Source organism: Macrobrachium rosenbergii, chromosome 31 (genome assembly GCF_040412425.1).
Source record: "Macrobrachium rosenbergii isolate ZJJX-2024 chromosome 31, ASM4041242v1, whole genome shotgun sequence".
NCBI classification, from domain to species: domain Eukaryota; kingdom Metazoa; phylum Arthropoda; class Malacostraca; order Decapoda; family Palaemonidae; genus Macrobrachium; species Macrobrachium rosenbergii.
Genome location: NC_089771.1, coordinates 24,702,884 through 24,726,338, shown reverse-complemented (window position 1 = coordinate 24,726,338; position 23,455 = coordinate 24,702,884). Strand labels below are relative to the sequence as shown.

The following is a 23,455-nucleotide window of genomic DNA, read 5'->3' as shown; positions in this document are numbered from 1 at the left end:
GACACTGGTGAGAGACTTATCAGATCCATCTGGTCAGGATATCCTTTTATGAGACTCTCCAGTTCTGCTCTTCGTTCGTTTGTGTTTACGGAGATAAGGTTGTAGATAAAGGAGGTTCGAGTACTACTTTATATACCATTCATCATTTTTAGAATTGTCTCCATATGGGGAAATCCTAAAGACAAAAATCTCATATTCCAACCTTTGTTTTCATGATTAATTGCAAATGTAAATTAGGACGATAATTATAAATCTGTAAACTCGAATAAGCCAGGAAGACTTCCTGCCAAAGTTGACGCCAAATTCAAAGATAAAAAACTCGATATCGAACGAAACTCGAGGCCACGCCTTAGTTAGTTTCTGTTTGTCTCAAGTGCTGTGCAAACGCATTTTCTTCACTTATGGATTGGACGTTCATTTTCTTCATTTGCTGTCTCCTTTTCCTCGATTCTTTGTCTTCTGCCCACTCAGGTAAGAGAACTAGGCCAATTATTATTGCATTATTTATCAGTTTTTATTCTGAAAATTTACACGCTATGTCTGGCTGAAGCCTGTTTTTGAACCTTTACATTATATTGGGAGGCTATTTGTGTGTTTGTGTGTGTGTATTATGTATAGATATAATTATATATATATATATATATATATATATATATATATATATATATATATATATATATATATATATATATATATATAAAATTTTGTATGCAGATTTCGTTGAATTCTGTGGCTTTTTGATTGTTGACCAGTTTCTTATTAGTTTGATAATATTTTCTGAATCTTCTACGTTCTTCCAAATTTAGTTGGTGGATAAAAAAACGAAGATTAATTCCTTGTTCCATTTACTGGGAAACAATTACACAGCTGTTCTGCCACTCGTCGTGACCTCTTCAAAGTGTGTTATCTGTTGTTGTTGTTGTTTTAGATTGTTGTTGCTTTAGATTTAGCTGGCCTTGTGCCAGCACGGGCTCTTGCTTCTAGAGCAGCCCGTAAATTGTTTTAGATTTAGCGTCCTCCTGTTTTGTTATAGTATGCGGACGGATATGTAGCATCCAAACTATATTAATACAGTTAATCACATTACAATAACTGTAAATTAATTAAAATTGTTTTGATAGTACCTAATGTCACGGTAATGTGATTTGTTGCATTATTATGTTATTGCAATGTGATTTATTGTATTATTATTATTATTATTATTATTATTATGGACGCCACATGTCTGTCCACAGACCGTAAGAAATCAACAAGACGCTATGTCCAGATAATACGTTCTGAAGAGGTCACGACGAATTACAGAACAGCTGTGGTAACTGTGTTCCCAGTAAATGGAACAAAGAGTTAATCTTCGTTTTTCAGCTACTAACCAAAGAATGTGGTAAAAATCCATAGAATTCAACAAAATGTGTGTATATATATACATATATATACATATACTGTTTTACAATTTATTATTAACCCCACAAGTCACGTTAACTTCTGCTTCAGTTTGTATGAAAGAGTACTAGTATGTCTGTCTCTCTATATGTTAGCATTAATCTATTAAGTTAATTAGGAAATAACTGGCGAATGAATGAACAGATTATGACGAAACTTGATGAAAACAGTCTCTTGAAAAGCACCTCTAAAGATGACCAAGTCTCACTGGATTCAGATCATGGTGTGACGACACATCGCTGCAGAAAGGACAACAGGTCTTGAGTGACATCCACAAGCGGGTTACCAGTTGAAGGGAGTCCCTCAGACTTCAACAAAAGCAGTTTATTCGTTCTGCAGCTTTTTCCTCAATCGTTTTATTTACTGTAACAGCCAAGCAACCGTTTGTTTACAAAATCTTGAATGACGCAGGGTTTTTGGGTAACTCTTCGAAATACCTTAATGTCCAGTCGAAATCTCAAATTGAAATGTCTAACTACTTTATTATTATTATTATTATTATTATTATTATTATTATTTCATTGCAGCTTCAGAAACTAGGACCACCTCAAGGGGTGATTCCACAATATTTTCTCTACCAGAGGAGGAAAATGTTGTGGTTGCATTCTTGACGGAAGGAGAAACTAGCCAGCAATATGTCTACTACAGACTCTCTCTCCATGGAAGAGAAATAAACACAGGGAAGTTAGAGTACCCGAACTCCCCTTCACAGTGGCAGCCTCTCCTCTTTATATCCAAGAATGTGAGTTTATCGAAATAGCTGACGAAGTTTGCTAATGATTACAAAAGTGAAGAAGTTCACTTAGGGTGAATTGTGGATAGATTGCACAAGATCAAGTCGATTTTCATAAATAAGTAGAAATGTAATTGCCTTTTTACCTTTTCTAGTAACGAATTTATCCATGTATATGAGGCTTCTCACATTATTTTCTTAATTAATGATATTCTGTTTTTTTCTCAAGGTGATAAGAAGCTCTTTCTGGAAAGAGTATTGGATCGCAACAAACGATAGAGGACTAAAAGGACGACAATTGGAAGTGTCAAGTTCGCATCTTGTGAAGTGGCAGGTTCTCAGTCTGCCCCTGAACAACTGTAAGTAATATATGTTTATGAGGAATTTAATACAGAATCCTTTATTACACGGTAATAATTTTCAGGGGTTAATTGGTATGAAGGAAACAAGATTAGCCTCAATAAAATTTTAAAATCTCCTCTTGATCAGCTGTATTTTGTCAATACTCTTTATAACACGAAAATTAATTGTACTGACCTTTCTTATTATTCATATCATAGCAATATCTATTCCATGTTGCTGGACAAAAATCAGTATAATTAGACAGTTCACGATATATATTAAGGGACGATCTTACTTTACTGAATAACTTTCGAAATTCATCTCATAACAAATAATGGAAAAAGGATTTGAAATGAAAATTTTAAGACACTAACTACTGTAAGCACTATCACTGACGATTATTTTCCACCCTCTAGCCCAGGAGTCTGTCGAAATAGTATTTCGCATGTTGTTCATATTGCGTATATTGTTCATATTGCCTATGTTGTTCACGTTCATGTATTGTACTACTGTATCTGATTATTGGCCTGGGGCTATGTTGGAACTGTTTTTGTGTAGAGTTTGGGCATTTGGGTCTTTAAGATACTTGCTTTACAGGGTTTCATTCCTATATATATATATATACTTATATATGTATATGTACATGTACTGTATATGTATATGTGTATATATATATATATATATGTATATATATATATATATATATATATATATATATATATATATATATATATATATATATTAGCATTTTTGCAAAGAGAGCAACTGTCACTTATGAATGATATGAGTTTCACTAATTTTGTGAAACACTGCGAATTAAAACAAAGTTGAAGTTGAGAAAAAATTAAACCACCTACTTTTGAAAGTACATTTTACCCAACATATTTGGGGAAAGAATTGAATAGCTCTATTTCGTAGTGCGCTGTCGATAGGGTTCTGAAAAGTGATTGCATAAAAATCTATATAATTCCGTCATTGATATTGAACCTGAGGATTGCGTTATTATGCTTACATTTACAATTGACACACTACAGTGCCATTATGATTTGTGAATTTGTAAGATATTCTCGTGGAAGCCAAACTGCACAGTGCAAGATGCATTCAGTGCACTGGCAAAGAAACATCTCTTGTTTGTGAGGTGTTTAGCTAAACACTTTTAGTTGCCTGAAAATTAACAAGACTTCGATCTGGTCACGCAAGTTGTGAATTCCCTCAACATGAAGCAACCGAGAAAATTCAGTGCTTCAAAAAGATGATTCACTCATCATTTGCGTTAAAAAAAGATGAAGAAATTAGAGTAGTAAGTAACAGCTCCATAATCACGTCATTGTGCAGATTTTTTTTGGTGTTGTTTTTGGTTAAAGGTTAGATCTCTGCTCCAGCTCTATTAAGTTTTGAGAAAAAAGCAAAACTAAAAGGAGTAGTAATCAAAATCATACAGCTGTCGAAGATGTGAAAGTTGAAGTAACGATACACTATAATGATTTGATATTGTATTTTATATTGAGCGAACTTAGGATCAAAATTAATTAATAAGGTAGCGCTTGGAAACTTTTCTAAGGACCACATTTTTCATACCCTTTTATTTAGCTTGCTTTTTTGTGTTTGTATAGGTCAAATCTTGTAACTCAATTTTCAACCTGCTCCCGTCGTCCAACGGACTTGAAATCTTGCATGGTCTTTCAGTTCTGGTGACAATACTACCTTATATGATCAGCAGGTCAGCAGTGACCTGTAGTGACCCTACTGTGACCTCTCTCAGTATCTCAGGATTTGTATGAAGTGAATAACTCTTCGGATTTTCCATACCTTCTTTGATTCGGTAGAATAAGTTAATAACTCTACAGATCTTTCAAACCTTCTTTGGCTCGACAAGATATTATAGAATATCACGTTCTTATTCGTTGGCTACAATCATAAATCGGTTACAATTTCTGTCAAGACTAAAAAGTATAAAAAAAAAATTAATTTTTTTAAGACATGCATTAAAATGCATTAAAAAGTAAAAAAAAAAAAAAAAAAAAAAAAAAAATTTTTTGAGACACACCAGGATTTTCTTACAATTAATCATGTCTACAAAAATAAAAGCGTGGGCGCCAAACATGGAAGGAAATGCTACGAGAAACTGCAGCATTTCCTTCCATGTTTGGCGCCCACGCTTTTATTTATTTATTTTTTTCTAGAAATGATTGACTGTAAGAAAATCCTGGCGTCTCAAAAAATTATTTTTTTACTGTTTCGTGCCTTTTAATAAAAGCATGTTTAAAAAACATTTTTTTTTATTAACCCATTTAGTCTGCTGTACCACAAACATAAAGCTTTCTCTAAAGAGAGTTAAAGCCAGTTATAAAGCTCCTTATCACTTCTGAAGCAAAGAGGGGTTTGACATTTAGTGCAGCGAGAACATTTTTATTCTACAGTTGCAAATCTTATAAGGAGATGTAATCAATCGGTCACAGAAAATGTCAGGTGAAAGTTTAATTGGCAAGTGAAAATCAGTGACCGTATATCAGAATATACCGAAATTTGCCCATTTATTTATGTTAGAATAGAGTCTTATTCTTATTTTCATCATGACTGAAAATGTTTTTCTTCCCCAGATGGTGTGACTGTGATACCTCCGATTCAAGAATCACCTCTCAACCTTCCTGAACATAATCCTGTATGGATAGCCCTTTGGAACAAGAGCAGATATGTCATTCAAGTTCGTTTTTTTTTTTACTTATGAAAATACACCGAAAGAATACGTACATAATTTACCTGGCTATACAGGCTGGTTGATTGCGTCTATATCTACAGGCGTAAGCATCCCATAATTGTATAAGTACTCTCCCGTTCACTCACTGTCATCTTTAAATCGAAATACATTTGCCTAATTGTTGTTTATACAAGAAACAATTTTTCAATCTGATAATTTCCTCACGTGTACAGCCAAATGTAAGGATATATTCTCATTATCAAGAAGAACGCTATATTTCCATGAAGGAAAATTTTCGACAGCTATATTTTTTGCCATAAATCTTCACTAAATGACATTTATTTTTCCTTTTCATGTCACAGATCAGCTTTTATGGAAATGAACGGTATGAGAGGTGGGTCACGCAAGTACAACAACGCGACTTGAGGATAACTACGAATTACCAACTACAACTCGAAGTGTTCCCCATGCCTTTAGAGCCAGAAGGTGGGTGGGGATGTATGTGGATGTATGTGTATGTATGTCTATATATATACACACACACACACACACACACACACACACACACATATATATATATATATATATATATATATATCATATATTTGTATGTATATATATGTATATACATAATTAATTAGTGTGCATTTATTCATAAATGTATATGCAAAGACTACTGTTTATAAACTTTTACTTCCCTTTCCTTTGAGAATGTATTTGTCAAAACAATCACTGTATTTTCACTTGAAATACTTCAAAAATCAAAACCTCAAAATGCTGTATTCAGCACTGAGGAACTGTAAAAAGAATTAGTTAAGGGAGGACGATAATATGAAATAAGTAAAAGCTATTATGTGGAAGCTATGATAATTGTTTCATGCTCCTGCATAAAAAGATTTTTCTTTCAGAGACACGCAAACTTCCTGGCATAACTACAGGAATGTCTACAGTCACGCCTACAAGCAAACTTGACGGTCCACTTATAGGAACACCTCCAGTCAAACCTGAAGGTCCACCTACAGTCACATCTCCAGTCAAACCTGAAGGTCCACCTACAGTCACACCTCCAGTCAAACCTGAAGGTCCACCTACAGGCACAGCTACAGGCATACCTGCAAGCACACTAATCATCATCGGTGTCGTGGTGGCATTGTTGGTTGTCGTCGCTGCGTCTTACCTTTGCTACAGGTGTTACTTCAAGAAGCAAAACGAGACAAGACCTGAAGGTAAGACTCCCTGAGGAATCTTCCCCACTGCGTTTTATCGAAGACCGCAATCTATGATGAGGATGGTCACTATCTGAGCCACTGGATACAAATGGTCCAGAGTTCATAAAATGTATTAATAAGAGTCGTATGAATATGTTCACAAATAATGATCATAATAAGCAAATGCTAATCTAGAGCACAAACAGGAAGTCTTACAGAAGGATGATGAGAAAGTGGAAACTGGTCTCATTCCAGTCTCTTTGTGCTTTCCTGTTTCCCTGCTTTTCCTCCTCCCCCTTCAACCACTGGCTTTGTTCTGTCTCGCGTAAGCTAATTCTGCTATCTGTGTTTTAGAAAGTGCACCGAATCCCTTGGTCAACATTAATCCATTTTCCTCTAAAGCAGGGATAGCAATGGAAGAACACCCCGGCACAGTTACCCATCCTGGTTCTTCTCGAACAAATTTGTCTCAAAACACCGAAAACCCTCTTTACGGAAAAATAGCACCACGTGACGTCACAGGAATAGTACGTAAGTAACCATTCGGTGTTTTGTGGCAATTAGAGAAGAATCATTTTCTTCCAACAAAGAGAGAGAGAGAGAGAGAGAGAGAGAGAGAGAGAAAATGAGAACCCTCGAAGAATGCTTAAATACAAACTGATGGTGAGGTCACAGAATTGCAGGCACCCGTGGATCGAATAAGGGTTAACAGAAGCCATTATGTTTTCTTGGCGGTTATTTATTAAGCGTTTCTTTCTATATTATACGCACCATTCACAACTACTGTTGTTTCCTTACACATGAGTATGTTTGTGTACATGTACGTATGCATTTACATGCATAATTTTCATTTTTCCTACTTCTGATCCAAGTATGAGTATTTTGGGAAGTTGGAACAACTCTCGCAAAGGGTATAATCATCGTTTCTATCTGGGTCATCCGAGGCAGAAATCCTCATTTTTAAACGTCTTTGTTTGCGAGAAGGTCCACCAGTTGCGCGATAGCCATTATCTTCAGTTTCTACAAAAAGATATCCTGTTTGAGCCGCAAGACACTGCAAATCATAAACTACTTGTTCTAAACGAAAAACAAATAAACTTTTAATGTGCCGGTTGATCTCCCTTCCAGTGTATGAAACCTGTCGCGTATGCTTGCATTACTAATATGACCATAAAGTTTTATTTTACATAGTTTATAACTGGAATTATATTCTATTTTAAGGTCACTCACGAAAGCCCTTCTGAACTGAATGTGTTGTGGTCTTCACAATTTTTTATTGCAGCTCGTAATTGACTGTCAACGCAGATATACAGTTTTTTTCAATCAGATTCTTTTTTATTTCACTTCCCATAGTTGGCATTGGATATAATTACTTTTGTTTCATGGTTTTATTATCTCCAGTTCAAGATCAAATACAAAGGAAAAGCAATAGGTTATATCTTAATAGAGTAAAAAGCTGTTCTGCTCTTCTATCAAGGTTCACCTATTTTTCTTTTTCTTTATTTTAAGGCCCTCTACATAGGGACAGATGGCCACAACTTCCATCGGCTTCCACCTAAGAAAGAATCTTGCAAACCCTGAAGGGGCCAAGTGCCAGACACCACCGAATCTTCAGAGCTACAAGGGATGAACACGGAGTGCAATTTTTCGAGTTTGCCTTTTAGGAATCCGGAACATTCCTTTCTTAATTTAGGAAGCTTCTGTCATTCATGTCTGCTGCTGTACTTTAGGTTTACAGGAAGTTTTGTGTGTATATTTGTGCTTCTTTATACTGCCCATAGGACATCAAATTTGTATATAATAACTGCCAGCAAATGTGTAGACAATGACCTGGAATTTAAACCTTTATATGACACCAATTTCCAAATAAAAACAAAATCTCCTTTACCTAGTCCTCTGTTAAAAACGAGTCCAGCCTTGTATATAAAAGTCTTCTCTTATTGATAGTAAAATCATTGGTGTGGGTGGATGAGAATGTGGCCAAGGAAGCGCACGAAAATTTCATTAAACAAGAAGAATCCTTTTCTGAGCTGAAGGTTTGTCAGGAGCATTCCTATTTTACGTCTTTCATAAAATCATGGAAACATGGCAGGAAAGGGCAGGTTACTCTGAATGACTCCTAGAGACAAGTGTATCCTTTATCATTCCATCTGTGTGGTCTTTTCTGATTTACAAAACTGCCCAGCAGCGGTTTTCATGTCCTTTCGTTCATTGGACAGTGAGTTTTAACTATGTTCTTTTAACTTTTAACTGTTTTATCAAGAACAATGTCACCATCATAATTTGATTTTGTAATGATAAGGTCTTCCTGTTGACACAGAAATGACTTCATGGGGATTTCTGCCTAGCGTGCCCCAACGCCTAGCTGTTTTTTTTTTCCTCAATATTATTTGTAGAAGTTAATTAAAACTAGTTCAAAACCAAATTGTTTTTATGACCTAGTCTGAGCACATATGATGTCCTCAACTCTGATAAGGCAACAGCGCAGTCACTGCTTTGTTCATACACAAACAACTGTCAGAAAATGCACAAAACATTTCACTTCCTCACACCAATGCAGAAGGCTCATCAGCAGGATGCTAAATCACCTTACACATAATACGCTACTCACCCCTATCTACCCAGCACTTTCTGGGTCTTTCAATTCTCCTCCTTCTGACACTTCAAAATTATACACTCTTTTCATCAAGCTATTGTTCCCCATTCGTTCCACACAACCAGTCCATCTTAAAACACTCTGATCCATCATTTCTCTTACTCTAACCTTTATACTACTTCTGCGTATCTCCACATTTCTCATCCTTTCTTTTTCTATTGTGTCAAATATACTGGGCACATAGTTCCTCTCAACTGCTTCAACTTTTCCTTCATTTGCAACGACCAGCTGCAGTTCACTTCATAAAGGAGAAGTTGGTTTAACAATTCTTTCATGCATTCGTCCTATAAGCCTTACAAACAGGAAGCAACTTTTGTTTCACTGACAACTTCAAATATAAGAACTGTCTTTGATTTGATGTTCATTTTTATGTTAACTAAGTTTATGTAGCGCTTGAGAATCTTCACACGTAGCAAGTGACACTAGTGAGAGACTTATCAGATCCATCTGGTCAGGATTTCCTTTTATGAGACTCTCCAGTCCTGCTCTTCGTTCGTTCGTGTTTACGGAGATAAGGTTGTAGATAAAGGAGGTTCGAGTACAACTTTATATGCCATTCATCATTTTTAGAATTGTCTCCATATGGGGAAATACTACAGAAAAATACCTCATACCTTTTTTCGTGATTAATTGAAAATGTAAATTAGGACTATAATTATAAATCTGTAAACTTAAATCAACTAGGAACACTTCCTGCCAAAATTGACGTCACACTCAAAGATAAAAACTTGAAACCGAAAGAAATTCAGAGGCCACGCCTTACTTAGTTTCTGTTTGTCTCAAGTGCTGCGCACACGCATTTTCTTCAGCTATGGATTGGACGTTCATTTTCTTCGGTTGCTGTCTCCTTTCTCTCGGTTCTTTGTCTTCTGCCCACTCAGGTAAGAGAAATAGGCCAAATATTATTGCATTATTTATCAATTTTTATTCTGAAAATTTACGCTATATCTGGCTGAAGCCTGTTTTTGAACTTTTACATTGTATTGGGAAGTTATGCGTGTGTGTGTGTGTGTATTATATATATATATATATATATATATATATATATATATATATATATATATATATATATATATATATATATATGTAAATTTTGTATGCAGATTTCGTTGAATTCTGTGGCTTTTTGATTGTTGACCAAATTCTTATTAGTCTGATAATATTTTTTGAATCGTCTACGTTCTTCCAAATGTAATTGGTGGGTAAAAAAACGAAGATTAATTATTTGTTCGACTGACTGGGAAACACAATTACACAGTTGTTCTGACACTCGTCGTGACCTCTTCAAAGTGTGTTATCTGGTTGTTGTTGTTTTAGATTTAGCTGGCCTTGTGCCAGCACGGGCTCTTGCTTCTAGAGCAGCCCGTAATGTTATCTGGACATAGCTTCCTCCTGTTTTGTTACAGTCTGCGGACGGATATGTAGCATCCAAACTATATTAATACAATTAATCACATTACAGTAACTGTAAATTAATTAAAATTGTTTTGATAGTACTTAATGTAATGGTAATGTGATTTGTTGCATTATTATGTTATTGCAATGTGATTTATTGTATTATTATTATTATTATGGACGCCACATGTCTGTCCGCAGACTGTAAGAAATCAACAAGACGCTATGTCCAGACAATACGTTCTGAAGAGGTCACGACGATTTACAGAACAGCTGTGGTAACTGTGTTCACAGTAAATGGAACAGAGTTAATCTTCGTTTTTCACCTACTAACCAAAGAATGTGGTAAAAATCCATAGAATTCAACAAAATATATATATATATATATATATATATATATATATATATATATACATATACATATACTGTTTTACAATTTATTATTAACCCCCCACAAGTCACGTTAACTTCTGCTTCAGTTTGTCTGAAAGAGTTCCAGTCTGTCTGTCTCTCTATCTGTTAGCATTAATCTCTTAAGTTAATTAGGAAATAACTGGCGCATGAAAGAACAGATTACGACGAAACCTGATGAAAACAGTCTCTTGAAAGCTCCTCTCAAGATGACAAAGTCTCACTGGATTCAGATCATGGTGTGACGTCACATCGCTGCAGAAAGGACAACAGGTCTTCAGTGACATCCACAAGCGGGTTACCAGTTGAAGGGAGTCCCCCAGACTTCAACAAAAGCAGTTTATTCGTTCTGCAGCTTTTTCCTCAATCGTTTTATTTACTGTAACAGCCAAGCAACCGTTTGTTTACAAAATCTGGAATGACGCAGGGTTTTTGGGTAACACTTCGAAATACCTTAATGCCTAGTCGAAATCTCTAATTGAAATGTCTAACTACTTTATTATTACTATTATTATTATTATTATTATTTCATTGCAGCTTCAGAATCTAGGACCACCTCAAGGGGTGATTCCACAATATTTTTTCTACCAGAGGAGGAAAATGTTGTGGTTGCATTCTTGACGGAAGGAGGAACAAACCAGAAAACTCTCAACTATAGATTCTTTGTCCATGGAAGACAAATAAAAACAGGGAAGTTAGAGTACCGGAACTCCCCTTCACAGTGGAAGCCTCTCCTCTTTATATCCAATAATGTAAGTTTATCGAAATAACTGACGAAGTTTGCTAATGATTACAAAAGTGAAGAAGTTCACTCAGGGTGAATTGTGGATAGATTACAGAAGATGAAGTCGATTTTCATAAATAAGTAGAAATGTAATGGCTATTTTACCTTTTCTAGTAACGAATTTATTCATGTATATGAAGCTTCTCACATTATTTTCCTTATTAATGATATTCTGTTTTTTTCTCAAGGTGATAAAAAGCCCTTTCAGGGAAGGGTACTGGATCCCAACAAACGATAGAGGACTAAAAGGACGACAATTGGAAGTGTCAAGTTCGCATCGTGTGAAGTGGCAGGTTCTCAGTCTGCCCCTGAACAACTGTAAGTAATATATCTTTATGAGGAATTTAATACAGAATCCTTTATTACACGGTGATAATTTTCAGAGGTTAATTGGTATGAAGGAAACAAGATTAGCCTCAATAAAATTTTAAAATCTCTTGATCGGCTGTATTTTGTCAATACTCTTTATAACACGAATATTAATTGTACTGACCTTCCTTATCATTCATATCAGAGCAATGTCTATTCTATGTTGCTGGACAAAAATCAATGTAATTTGACAGTTCACGATATATATTAAGGGACGATCTTACTTTAATGAATAACTTCCGAAATTAATGTCATAGCATACAATGAAAAAAAGACTTTCCAATTAAAATTTCAAGACACTAACCTAAGTATTACTATTTAAAACGATTTCCCACCCCCGACCCCAAGAGTCTGTCGAAATAGCATTTCGTATGTGGTTCATATTCATGTATCGTACTATCTGCTTATTGGCCTGGGGATATGTTGGAGTTGTTTAGGTATATAAGTTAGGTATTTTAGTCTTTATAGGGTTTCACTTCCTCATTTATATATATATATATATATATATATATATATATATATATATATATATATATATATATATATATATATATATAATATATATATTGGCATTTTTGCAAAGAGAGCAACTGTCACTTATGAATGATATGAATTTCACTAATTTTGTGAAACACTGCGAATTAAAACAATGCTGAAGTTGAGAAAAAATTAAACCACCTACTTTTGAAAGTACATTTTACCCAACATATTTGGAGAAAGAATTGAATAGCTCTGTTTCGAAGTGCGCTGTCGATAAGGTTCTGAAAAGTGATTGCATAAAAATCTATATAATTTCGTTACTGATACCTGAACCTGAGGATTGTGTTATTACGCTTACATTTACAACTGACACACTACAGTGCCATTGTGATTTGCGAATTTATACGATATTCTCGTGGAAGCCAAACTGCACAGTGCAAGATGCATTCAGTGCACTGGCAAAGAAACATCTCTTGTTTGTGAGGTGTTTAGCTAAACACTTTTAGTTGCAAGACTTCGATCTGGTCACGCAAGTTGTGAATTCCCTCAACATGAAACGACAGAGAAAATTCAGTGCTTTAAAAAGATGATTCACTCATCACTTGTGTTACTAACTGATGAAGAAATTAGGGTAGTAAGTAACAGTTCCATAACCACGTCACTGTGCAGATTTTTTTTGGTGTTGTTTTTGGTTAAAGGTTATATCTCAGCTCCAGCTCTATTAAGTTTTGAGAAAAAAACAAAACTAAAAGTAGTAATCAAAATCATACAGCTGTCGAAGATGTGAAAGTTGAAGTAACGATACAGTATAATGATTTGATATTGTATTTTATATTGAGCGAACTTAGGATGAAAATTAATTAATAAGGTAGAGCTTGGAAACTTTTCTAAGGACCACATTTTTTATACTCTTTTATTTAGCTTGCTTTTTTGTGTTTGTATAGGTCAAATCTTGTAACTCAATTTTCAACCTGCTCCCGTCGTCCAACGGACTTGAAATTTTGCATGGTCATTCAGTTCTGGTGACAATACTACCTTATATGATCAGCAGGTCAGCAGTGACCTCTAGTTACCCTACTGTGACCTCTCTCAGTATCTCAGGATTTGTATGAAGTGAATAACTCTTCGGATTTTCCATACCTTCTTTGACTCGGTAGAATAAGTTAATAACTCTACAGATCTTTCAAACCTTCTTTGGCTCGACAGGATATTATAGAATATCACGTTACATTTCGTTAGCCACAATCATAAATCGGTTACAGTTTCTGTCAGGACTAAAATATACAAAATAAAAAAATTAGTTTTTTAAAACACACTTTTATTAAAATGTACTATAATGTGAAAAAATTTTTTTTTGAGACACACCAGGATTTTCTTACAATTAATCATGTCTACAAAAATAAAAGCGTGGGCGCCAAACATGGAAGGAAATGCTACGAGAAACTGTAGCATTTCCTTCCGTGTTTGGCGCCCACGCTTTTATTTTTTTTTTTTGTAGAAATGATTGATTGTAAGAAAATCCTGGTGTCTCAAAAAATATTTTTTACTGTTTCGTGCCTTTTAATAAAAGCATGTTTAAAAAACATTTTTTTTATTAACCCATTTAGTCTGCTGTACCACAAACATAAAGCTTTCTCTAAAGAGAGTTAAAACCAATTATAAAGCTGCTTTATCACATCTGGCGCAAGAGGGGTTTGACATTTAGTGCAGCGAGAACATTTTATTCTACAGTTGCAAATCTTATAAGGAGATGTAATCAGTCGGTCACAGAAAATGTCCGGTGAAAGTTTAACTGGCAAGTGAAAATCAGTGGCCGTATATCAGAATATACCAAAATTTGCGCATTTATTTCTGTTAGAATAGAGTCTTATTCTTATTTTCATCATGACTGAAAATGTTTTACTTCCCCAGATGGTGTGACTGCGATACCTCCTAATCAAGAATCACCTCTCAACCTTCCTGAACATAGTCATGTATGGATAGTACTCTGGAACAAGAACGGATATGTCATTCGAGTTCGTTTTTCTTCGACTTATGAAAATACACGGAAAGTTAAGGAATATAATTTACCTGCCCATACAGGCTGGTTGATTGCGTCTATATCTACAGGCGTAAGCATCCCATAATTGTATAAGTACTCTCCCGTTCACTCACTGTCATCTTTAAATCGAAATACATTTGCCTAATTATTGTTTATACAAGAAATAATTTTTCAGTCTGATAATTTGCTCACACGTACAGCTAAAGGTAAGGATATATTTTCATTATCACGAAGAACGCTATATTTCCATGAAAGAAAATTTTCGACAGCTATATATTTTTTGCCATAAATCTTCACTAAATGACATTTATTTTTCCTTTTCATATCACAGATCAGCTTTTATGGAAATGGACGGCATGAGCGGTGGGTCACTCAACTACAACAACGCGACTTGAGGATAACTACGAATTACCAACTACAACTTCAAGTGTTCCCCATGCCTTCAGAGCCAGAAGGTGGGTATGTATGTATGTATGTATGTATGTATGTATGTATGTATGTATGTATGTATGTATGTATGTATATATATATGTATATATGTATGTATGTATGTATGTATGTATGTATGTATGTATGTATGTATGTATATATATATATATATTTAATTAGTGTGCATTTATTCATAAATGTATATGCAAAGACTACTGTTTATAAACTATTACTTCCCCTTCCTTTGAGAGAGTATTTGTCAAAACAATCACTTTCTATTTTCACTTGAAATACTGCAAAAATTAAAGCCTCAAAAAGCTGCATTTAGCACTGAGGAACTGTAAAAAGAATTAATTAAGGGAGGACGATAATATGAAATAAGTAAAAGCTATTATGTGGAAGATATGATAATTGTTTCATGCTCCTGCATAAAAAGATTTTTCTTTCAGAAACAAGCAAACTTCCTGACATAACTACAGGAATGTCTACAGTCACGCCTACAAGCAAACCTGAAGGTCCACCTACAGTCACACCTCCAGTCAAACCTGAAGGTCCACCTACAGTCACACCTCCAGTCAAACCTGAAGGTCCACCTACAGGCACAGCTACGGGCATACCTGTAAGCACACTAATCATCATAGGCGTCGTGGTGGCATTGTTGGTTGTCGTAGCTGCGTCTTGCCTTTGCTACAGGTGTTACTTCAAGAAGCAAAACGAGACAAGAGCTGAAGGTAAGACTCCCTGAGGAATCTTTCCCACTGCGTTTTATCAGAGATCAGAATCTGTGATGAGGATGGTCAATGTCTGTAGCCACTGGACGCAAATGCCCTAGAGTTCGAAAGAAGTATTAATAAGTGTCTTATAAATATGCTGATGAATAAGTATTCCAATCTCTTTACCCTTTCCTGTTTCTTTTATTTTCTTCCATCCATGACCACTGGCTTAATTCTCTTATTCGTGTTTTAGATACCACGTCGACGGCTATGGACAACATCAATCCCATCTTCTCCAATCATGGTGGGGCAACTGATTTTGATCCCCGAAACCACGGGACTATTTCCCATCCTGATCTCGCGCGACAAAGTTCATCACATGACAGCGAAAACAGCATCTACGGAGTAATAGTGCCACACTGAACCCAACATAACCTGAGGAACTGTGCCACACTGAACTTAACATAACCTGAGAAACTGTGCCACATCGAACCTAACATAACCTGAGGAATAGTGCCACATTGAACCTAACATAACCTGAGGAATAGTGCCACACTGAACCTAACATAACCTGAGGAACAGTGACACAATGAACTTAACATAACCTGAGAAACTGTGCCACATCGAACCTAACATAACCTGAGGAACAGTGTCACATTGAAATTAACATAACCTGAGGAATAGTGCAACAATGAACTTAACCTGAGAAACTGTGCCACATCGAACCTAACATAACCTGAGGAACAGTGTCACATTGAAATTAACATAACCTGAGGAATAGTGCCACACTGAACCTAACATAACCTGAGGAATAGTGCCACACTGAACTTAACATATCCTGAGAAACTGTGCCACATCGAACCTAACATAACCTGAGGAATAGTGCCACATTGAACCTAACATATCCTGAGGAATAGTGCCACAATGAACTTAACATAACCTGAGAAACTGTGCCACATCGAACCTAACATAACCTGAGGAATAGTGCCACATTGAAATTAACATAAACTGAGGAATAGTGCCACACTGAACTTAACATAACCTGAGAAACTGTGCCACATCGAACCTAACATAACCTGAGGAATAGTGCCACATTGAAATTAACATAACCTGAGAAATAGTGCCACACTGAACCTAACATAACCTGAGGAATAGTGCCACACTGAACCTAACATAACCTGAGGAATAGTGCCACACTGAACCTAACATAACCTGAGGAATAGTGCCACAGTGAACCTAACATAGCCTGAGGAACAGTGCAACTCTGAACTTAACATAACCTAAGGAACTATGCCACACTGAACTTAACATAGCCTGAGGAACAGTGCCACACTGAACTTAACATATTTTTTTTTGCCGTGAAGAGAAGGCAAATATGAAGGCAGATGTAAATTGAGGTTAAACCGTCAAGGAAAAAGTATGAGGCAAATAGGCATAAAACGTAAGGTTATGTTAGGTTCCATGTGGCACAGTTCCTCAGGTTCTGTTTGGTTCAATGTGGCACTATTCCTCAGGTTATGTTAGGTTCGATGTGGCACAGTTTCCCAGGTTATGTTAAGTTCAGTGTGGCACAGCTGGGAAACTGTGCCACATCGAACCTAACATAACCTGAGGAATAGTGCCACACTGAACCTAACATAACCTGAGGAATAGTGCCACATTGAACTTAACATAACCTGAGGAACTGTGCCACATCGAATCTAACATAACCTGAGGAAAAGTGCCACAATGAACCTAACATAACCTGAGGAATAGTGCCACACTGAACCTAACATAACCTGAGGAATAGTGCCACAATGAACTTAACATAACCTGAGAAACTGTGCCACATCGAACCTAACATAACCTGAGGAATAGTGCCACATTGAAATTAACATAAACTAAGGAATAGTGCCATACTGAACTTAACATAACCTGAGAAACTGTGCCACATCGAACCTAACATAACATGAGAAATAGTGCCACATTGAAATTAACATAACCTGAGGAATAGTGCCACAATGAACCTAACAACTTGAGGAATAGTGCCACACTGAACCTAACATAACCTGAGGAATAGTGCCACACTGAACCTAACATAAACTGAGGAATAGTGCCACACTGAACCTAACATAGCCTGAGGAACAGTGCCACTCTGAACTTAACATAACCTAAGGAACTGTGCCACACCGAAATTAACATAGCCTGAGGAACAGTGCCACACTGAACTTAACATAACCTGGGAAACTGTGCCACATCGAACCTAACATAACCTGAGGAAGAGTGCCACATTGAACCTAACATAACCTGAGGAATAGTGCCACACTGAACCTAACATAACCTGAGGAATTGTGCCACATCGAACTTAACATAACCTGAGGAATAGTGCCACATTGAACCTAACATAACCTGAGGAATAGTGCCACTCTGAACTTAACATAACCTAAGGAACTGTGCCACACTGAAGTTAACATAACCTGAGGAACAGTGCCACTCTGAACTTAACATAACCTAAGGAACTGTGCCACACTGAACTTAACATAACCTGGGAAACTGTGCCACATCGAACCTAACATAACCTAAGGAATAGTGCCACATTGAACCTAACATAACCTGAGGAACTGTGCCACATCGAACCTAACATAACCTGAGGAAAAGTGCCACATCGAACCTAACATAACCTGAGGAATTGTGCCACATTGAACTTAACATAACCTGAGGAACTGTGCCACATCGAACCTAACATAACCTGAGGAAAAGTGCCACACTGAACTTAACATATCCTGAGGAATAGTGCCACATTGAACCTAACATAACCTGAGGAACAGTGTCACTCTGAACTTAACATAACCTGAGGAACAGTGCCACTCTGAACTTAACATAACCTAAGGAACTGTGCCACACTGAACTTAACATAACCTGGGAAACTGTGCCACATTGAACCTAACATAACCTGAGGAATAGTGCCACAATGAACCTAACATAACCTAAGGAACTGTGCCACACTGAACTTAACATAACCTGGGAAACTGTGTCATATCGAACCTAACATAACCTGAGGAATAGTGCCACATTGAACCTAACATAACCTGAGGAATAGTGCCACATTGAACCTAAAATAACCTGAGGAATAGTGCCACACTGAACCTAACATAACCTGAGGAATAGTGCCACATCGAACCTAACATAACCTGAGGAATAGTGCCACATTGAACCTAACATAACCTGAGGAATAGTGCCACATCGAACCTAACATAACCTGAGGAAAAGTGACACACTGAACCTAACATAACCTGAGGAATAGTGCCACAATGAACCTAACATAACCTGAGGAACTGTGCCACATCGAACCTAACATAACCTGAGGAAAAGTGCCACACTGAACCTAACATAACCTGAGGAATAGTTCCACAATGAACCTAACATAACCTGAGGAACTGTGCCACATCGAACCTAACATAACCTGAGGAATAGTGCCACACTGAACCTAACATAACCTGAGTGCCACACTGAACCTAACATAACCTGAGGAATAGTGCCACATTGAACTTAACATAACCTGAGGAACTGTGCCACATCGAATCTAACATAACCTGAGGAAAAGTGCCACACTGAACCTAACATAACCTGAGGAATAGTGCCACACCGAACCTAACATAACCTGAGGAATAGTGCCACAATGAACTTAACATAACCAGAGAAACTGTGCCACATCGAACCTAACATAACCTGAAGAATAGTGCCACATTGAAATTAACATAAACTAAGGAATAGTGCCACACTGAACTTAACATAACCTGAGAAACTGTGCCACATCGAACTTAACATAACGTGAGGAATAGTGCCACATTGAAATTAACATAACCTGAGGAATAGTGCCACAATGAACCTAACAACTTGAGGAATAGTGCCACACTGAACCTAACATAACCTGAGGAATAGTGCCACACTGAACCTAACATAGCCTGAGGAACAGTGCCACTCTGAACTTAACATAACCTAAGGAACTGTGCCACAATGAACTTAACATAGCCTGAGGAACAGTGCCACACTGAACTTAACATAACCTGGGAAACTGTGCCACATCGAACCTAACATAACCTGAGGAAGAGTGCCACATTGAACCTAACATAACCTGAGGAATAGTGCCACACTGAACCTAACATAACCTGAGGAATTGTGCCACATCAAACCTAACATAACCTGAGGAATAGTGCCACATTGAACCTAACATAACCTGAGGAATAGTGCCACTCTGAACTTAACATAACCTAAGGAACTGTGCCACACTGAAGTTAACATAACCTGAGGAACAGTGCCACTCTGAACTTAACATAACCTAAGGAACTGTGCCACACTGAACTTAACATAACCTGGGTAACTGTGCCACATCGAACCTAACATAACCTGAGGAATAGTGCCACACTGAACCTAACATAACCTGAGGAAAAGTGCCACATCGAACCTAACATAACCTGAGGAAAAGTGCCACATCGAACCTAACATAACCTGAGGAATAGTGCCGCATTGAACCTAACATAACCTGAGGAACTGTGCCACATCGAACCTAACATAACCTGAGGAAAAGTGCCACACTGAACTTAACATATCCTGAGGAATAGTTCCACATTGAACCTAACATAACCTGAGGAACAGTGCCACTCTGAACTTAACATAACCTAAGGAACTGTGCCACACTGAACTTAACATAACCTGGGAAACTGTGCCACATCGAACCTAACATAACCTGAGGAATAGTGCCACAATGAACCTAACATAACCTAAGGAACTGTGCCACACTGAACTTAACATAACCTGGGAAACTGTGTCATATCGAACCTAACATAACCTGAGGAATAGTGCCACATTGAACCTAACATAACCTGAGGAATAGTGCCACAATGAACCTAACAACCTGAGGAATAGTGCCACATTGAACCTAACATAACCTGAGGAATAGTGCCACATTGAACCTAACATAACCTGAGGAATAGTGCCACATCGAACCTAACATAACCTGAGGAATAGTGCCACATTGAACCTAACATAAACTGAGGAATAGTGCCACATTGAACCTAACATAACCTGAGGAATAGTGCCACATCGAACCTAACATAACCTGAGGAATAGTGCCACACTGAACCTAACATAACCTGAGGAATAGTGCCACATTGAACCTAACATAACCTGAGGAATAGTGCCACTGAACCTAACATAACCTGAGGAACAGTGCCACAATGAACTTAACATAACCTGAGGAATAGTGCCACAATGAACTTAACATAACCTGAGGAATAGTGCCACATTGAACCTAACATAACCTGAGGAAAAGTGCCACATTGAACCTAACATACCCTGAGAGACTGTGCCACATTGAACCTAACATAACCTGAGGAATAGTGCCACTTTGAACCTAACATAACCTGAGGAACAGTGCCACGCTGAACCTAACATAACCTGAGAAATAGTGCCACATTGAGCCTAACATAACCTGAGGAATAGTGTCACAGTGAACCTAACATAACCTGAGAAACTGTGCCACACTGAACCTAACATAACCTGAGGAACAGTGCCACACTGAACCTAACATAATCTGGGGAACACTGCCATACTGAACCTAACATAACCTGAGGAATAGTGCCACACTGAACCTAACATAACCTAAGGCATAGCGCCACATTGAACTTAACATACCCTGAAGCGACTTTGGATGAATGTTTGTGTCATTGGCAGAAAACTTCATCTTATTTTGAAGAGAAGGGAAATATTAACTCACGATGAATACTTAGATAATAATATAAATTTATGAACCACTGAATTCCAAGTTCCTGTGAGTGAATCAAAGGTTATAAGACCCCATTATGCTTTCTTCATTATCATGTATAGAGCACTGTCTTGTATATTAAATAAGCCTTTCAGAATTACTGTTGTTAATGTTATAATTATAGTGACAGTTTGTAGTAGTATAATAAACAAATATCCAATTCTAAAGGCTATCAACTTTTCCTTATGCATGTGTATTTGTTTGTATACAAATAAGTAAGCATATGCAGTGGCTAATAAGTTTATTGCAATACTTCTTACTGGATGTTGCTTTAAAAATTGAGCAAATTACCCATAATCTCTAATTGTATTAGTAAGAATGTTAATTCTCGTTACTTATCACAATCTCAAGTGATATTCGTTTTTTTTTTATTATCTAGTTCTACGTCATATCTAAGCTTCAGTGCTGTGGAGAGGGGGAGGAGTGTGGATGACTCCTCAGAGGGTATAATCATCATTTGAGTCATCAGAGGTGGAAATCCTATTCATAATCCCTAAAAGCGTACCTAAGTGCACGCTAGCCATTATCTTCAGTTTATCGGAAACAGATGACATCCTGTTTGGACAGTGGGAAAAACAGGATTTCTCAGAGACATATCTTGTCTCGAACAGCCAACCAACCGTGACCTTTAAAAGTTATGTTACTACTGCGAAGTTGATTTTACTTATTATAACGTTAAATTCTTTTGATTTTCATGTAACTCGTGTACAGCTTTGTCCACTGAATCGAATACTGTTTTGGTCTTTACAATTTTATTTATTGCAGCTCACAATCGAGCGAAAGCCGCGATTTACAAGGACTGTTTCTTTTGAAGTAACTTTCTATGACTAAGATCTAGTGGCTGTTCCACTTTTCAGAGCTGTTTAACGACATGAACACTTTCGTTTCATGATTTTTTTTATAAATTATAAATCCGAGATCAAATTCCATGAAACAGCGATTTCGTCAGACCACGGAAATATCGTAAGGCTGTAGCCTCGCTATTTATGGAATTAATGCGTTTGTAAACATTATTAGATGGAGATCTTGATTGTTAGAGGGAGATCGTGATTGTTAGAGGGAGATCTTGATTGATAGAGGGAGATCTTGAGTGTTAGAGGGAGATCTTGATTGTTAGAGGGAGATCTTGATTGTCAGAGGTAGATCTTGATTGTCAGAGGGAGATCTTGATTGTTGGAGGGAGATCTTGATTGTTGGAGGGAGATCTTGAGTGTTAGAGGGAGTTCATTGTTAGAGGGTGATCTTGATTGTTAGAAGGAGATCTTGATTGTTGGAGGGAGATCTTGATTGTTAGAGGGAGATCTTCATTGTCAGAGGGTATTCTTCATTGGCAATATATTGCATTTTCGCATGCATGGCCGTCATTAGCGGAGCAATATATTAACATTGAATTTTCAAACAATGCTAACAATGAAGAATTCCGTCAAACAGTGATGAAGAACGGATGAAGAACTCCCTCTAACAATGAAGAACTCCTTCTCATAATGAAGAACTCCCTCTAACAATGAAGAACTCCTTCTCATAATGAAGAATTCTCTCAGACAGTGAAGAACTCCCTCTAACAATGTAGAACTCCTTCTCATAATGAAGAACTCCCTAAAACAGTGAAGAACTCCCTCTAACAATGAAGAACTCCTTCTCATAATGAAAAACTCCCTCAAACAGTGAAGAACTCCCTCTAACAGTGAAGAACTCCCTCTAACAGTGAAGAACTCCTTTTCATAATGAAAAACTCCCTCAAACAGTGAAGAACTCCCTCTAACAATGAAGAACTCCTTCTCATAATAAAGACCTTCTAACGATGAAGAACTCCCTCAAACAACAAACGAAGAACCTTCGAATCGTTTACGTGTGATTTCTTTTTAATTTATTTTGTTCTCTTATTTTTATCTTCAATTGAGCAAAGCAAAAAAAAAAAAAAAAATTGTCAAAATAGAAAATTCTTTAGAGACA

The 23,455-nt window shown here is 36.8% G+C and overlaps 3 protein-coding genes across 4 annotated transcripts in view; 2 read left to right on the top strand and 1 right to left on the bottom strand.

The window, feature by feature from the left end:
- LOC136855427 (uncharacterized) overlaps positions 1-23,455 on the bottom strand; it is a 144,657-nt gene that overhangs the window by 38,760 nt on the left and 82,442 nt on the right. The window lies entirely within an intron of this gene.
- On the top strand, positions 338-8,841 carry LOC136855426 (uncharacterized). Of its 2 annotated transcripts, none has more exons than XM_067132431.1 (8): positions 338-471; positions 1,968-2,182; positions 2,403-2,532; positions 5,116-5,316; positions 5,576-5,699; positions 6,122-6,439; positions 6,827-6,952; positions 7,931-8,841. In XM_067132431.1, exons 4-8 carry the CDS (start codon positions 5,209-5,211, stop codon positions 7,978-7,980), a joined length of 726 nt encoding a protein of 241 aa, XP_066988532.1. In that variant the 5' UTR covers positions 338-471; positions 1,968-2,182; positions 2,403-2,532; positions 5,116-5,208; the 3' UTR covers positions 7,981-8,841. The 2 variants fall into 2 exon arrangements, with proteins under 2 accessions (XP_066988532.1, XP_066988531.1); XM_067132430.1 differs by having other exon boundaries at positions 6,824-6,952.
- On the top strand, positions 9,800-21,665 carry LOC136855424 (uncharacterized). Its single transcript, XM_067132427.1, has 7 exons — positions 9,800-9,958; positions 11,421-11,635; positions 11,856-11,985; positions 14,428-14,627; positions 14,889-15,012; positions 15,436-15,717; positions 15,953-21,665. Exons 1-7 carry the CDS (start codon positions 9,889-9,891, stop codon positions 16,120-16,122), a joined length of 1,191 nt encoding a protein of 396 aa, XP_066988528.1. The 5' UTR covers positions 9,800-9,888; the 3' UTR covers positions 16,123-21,665.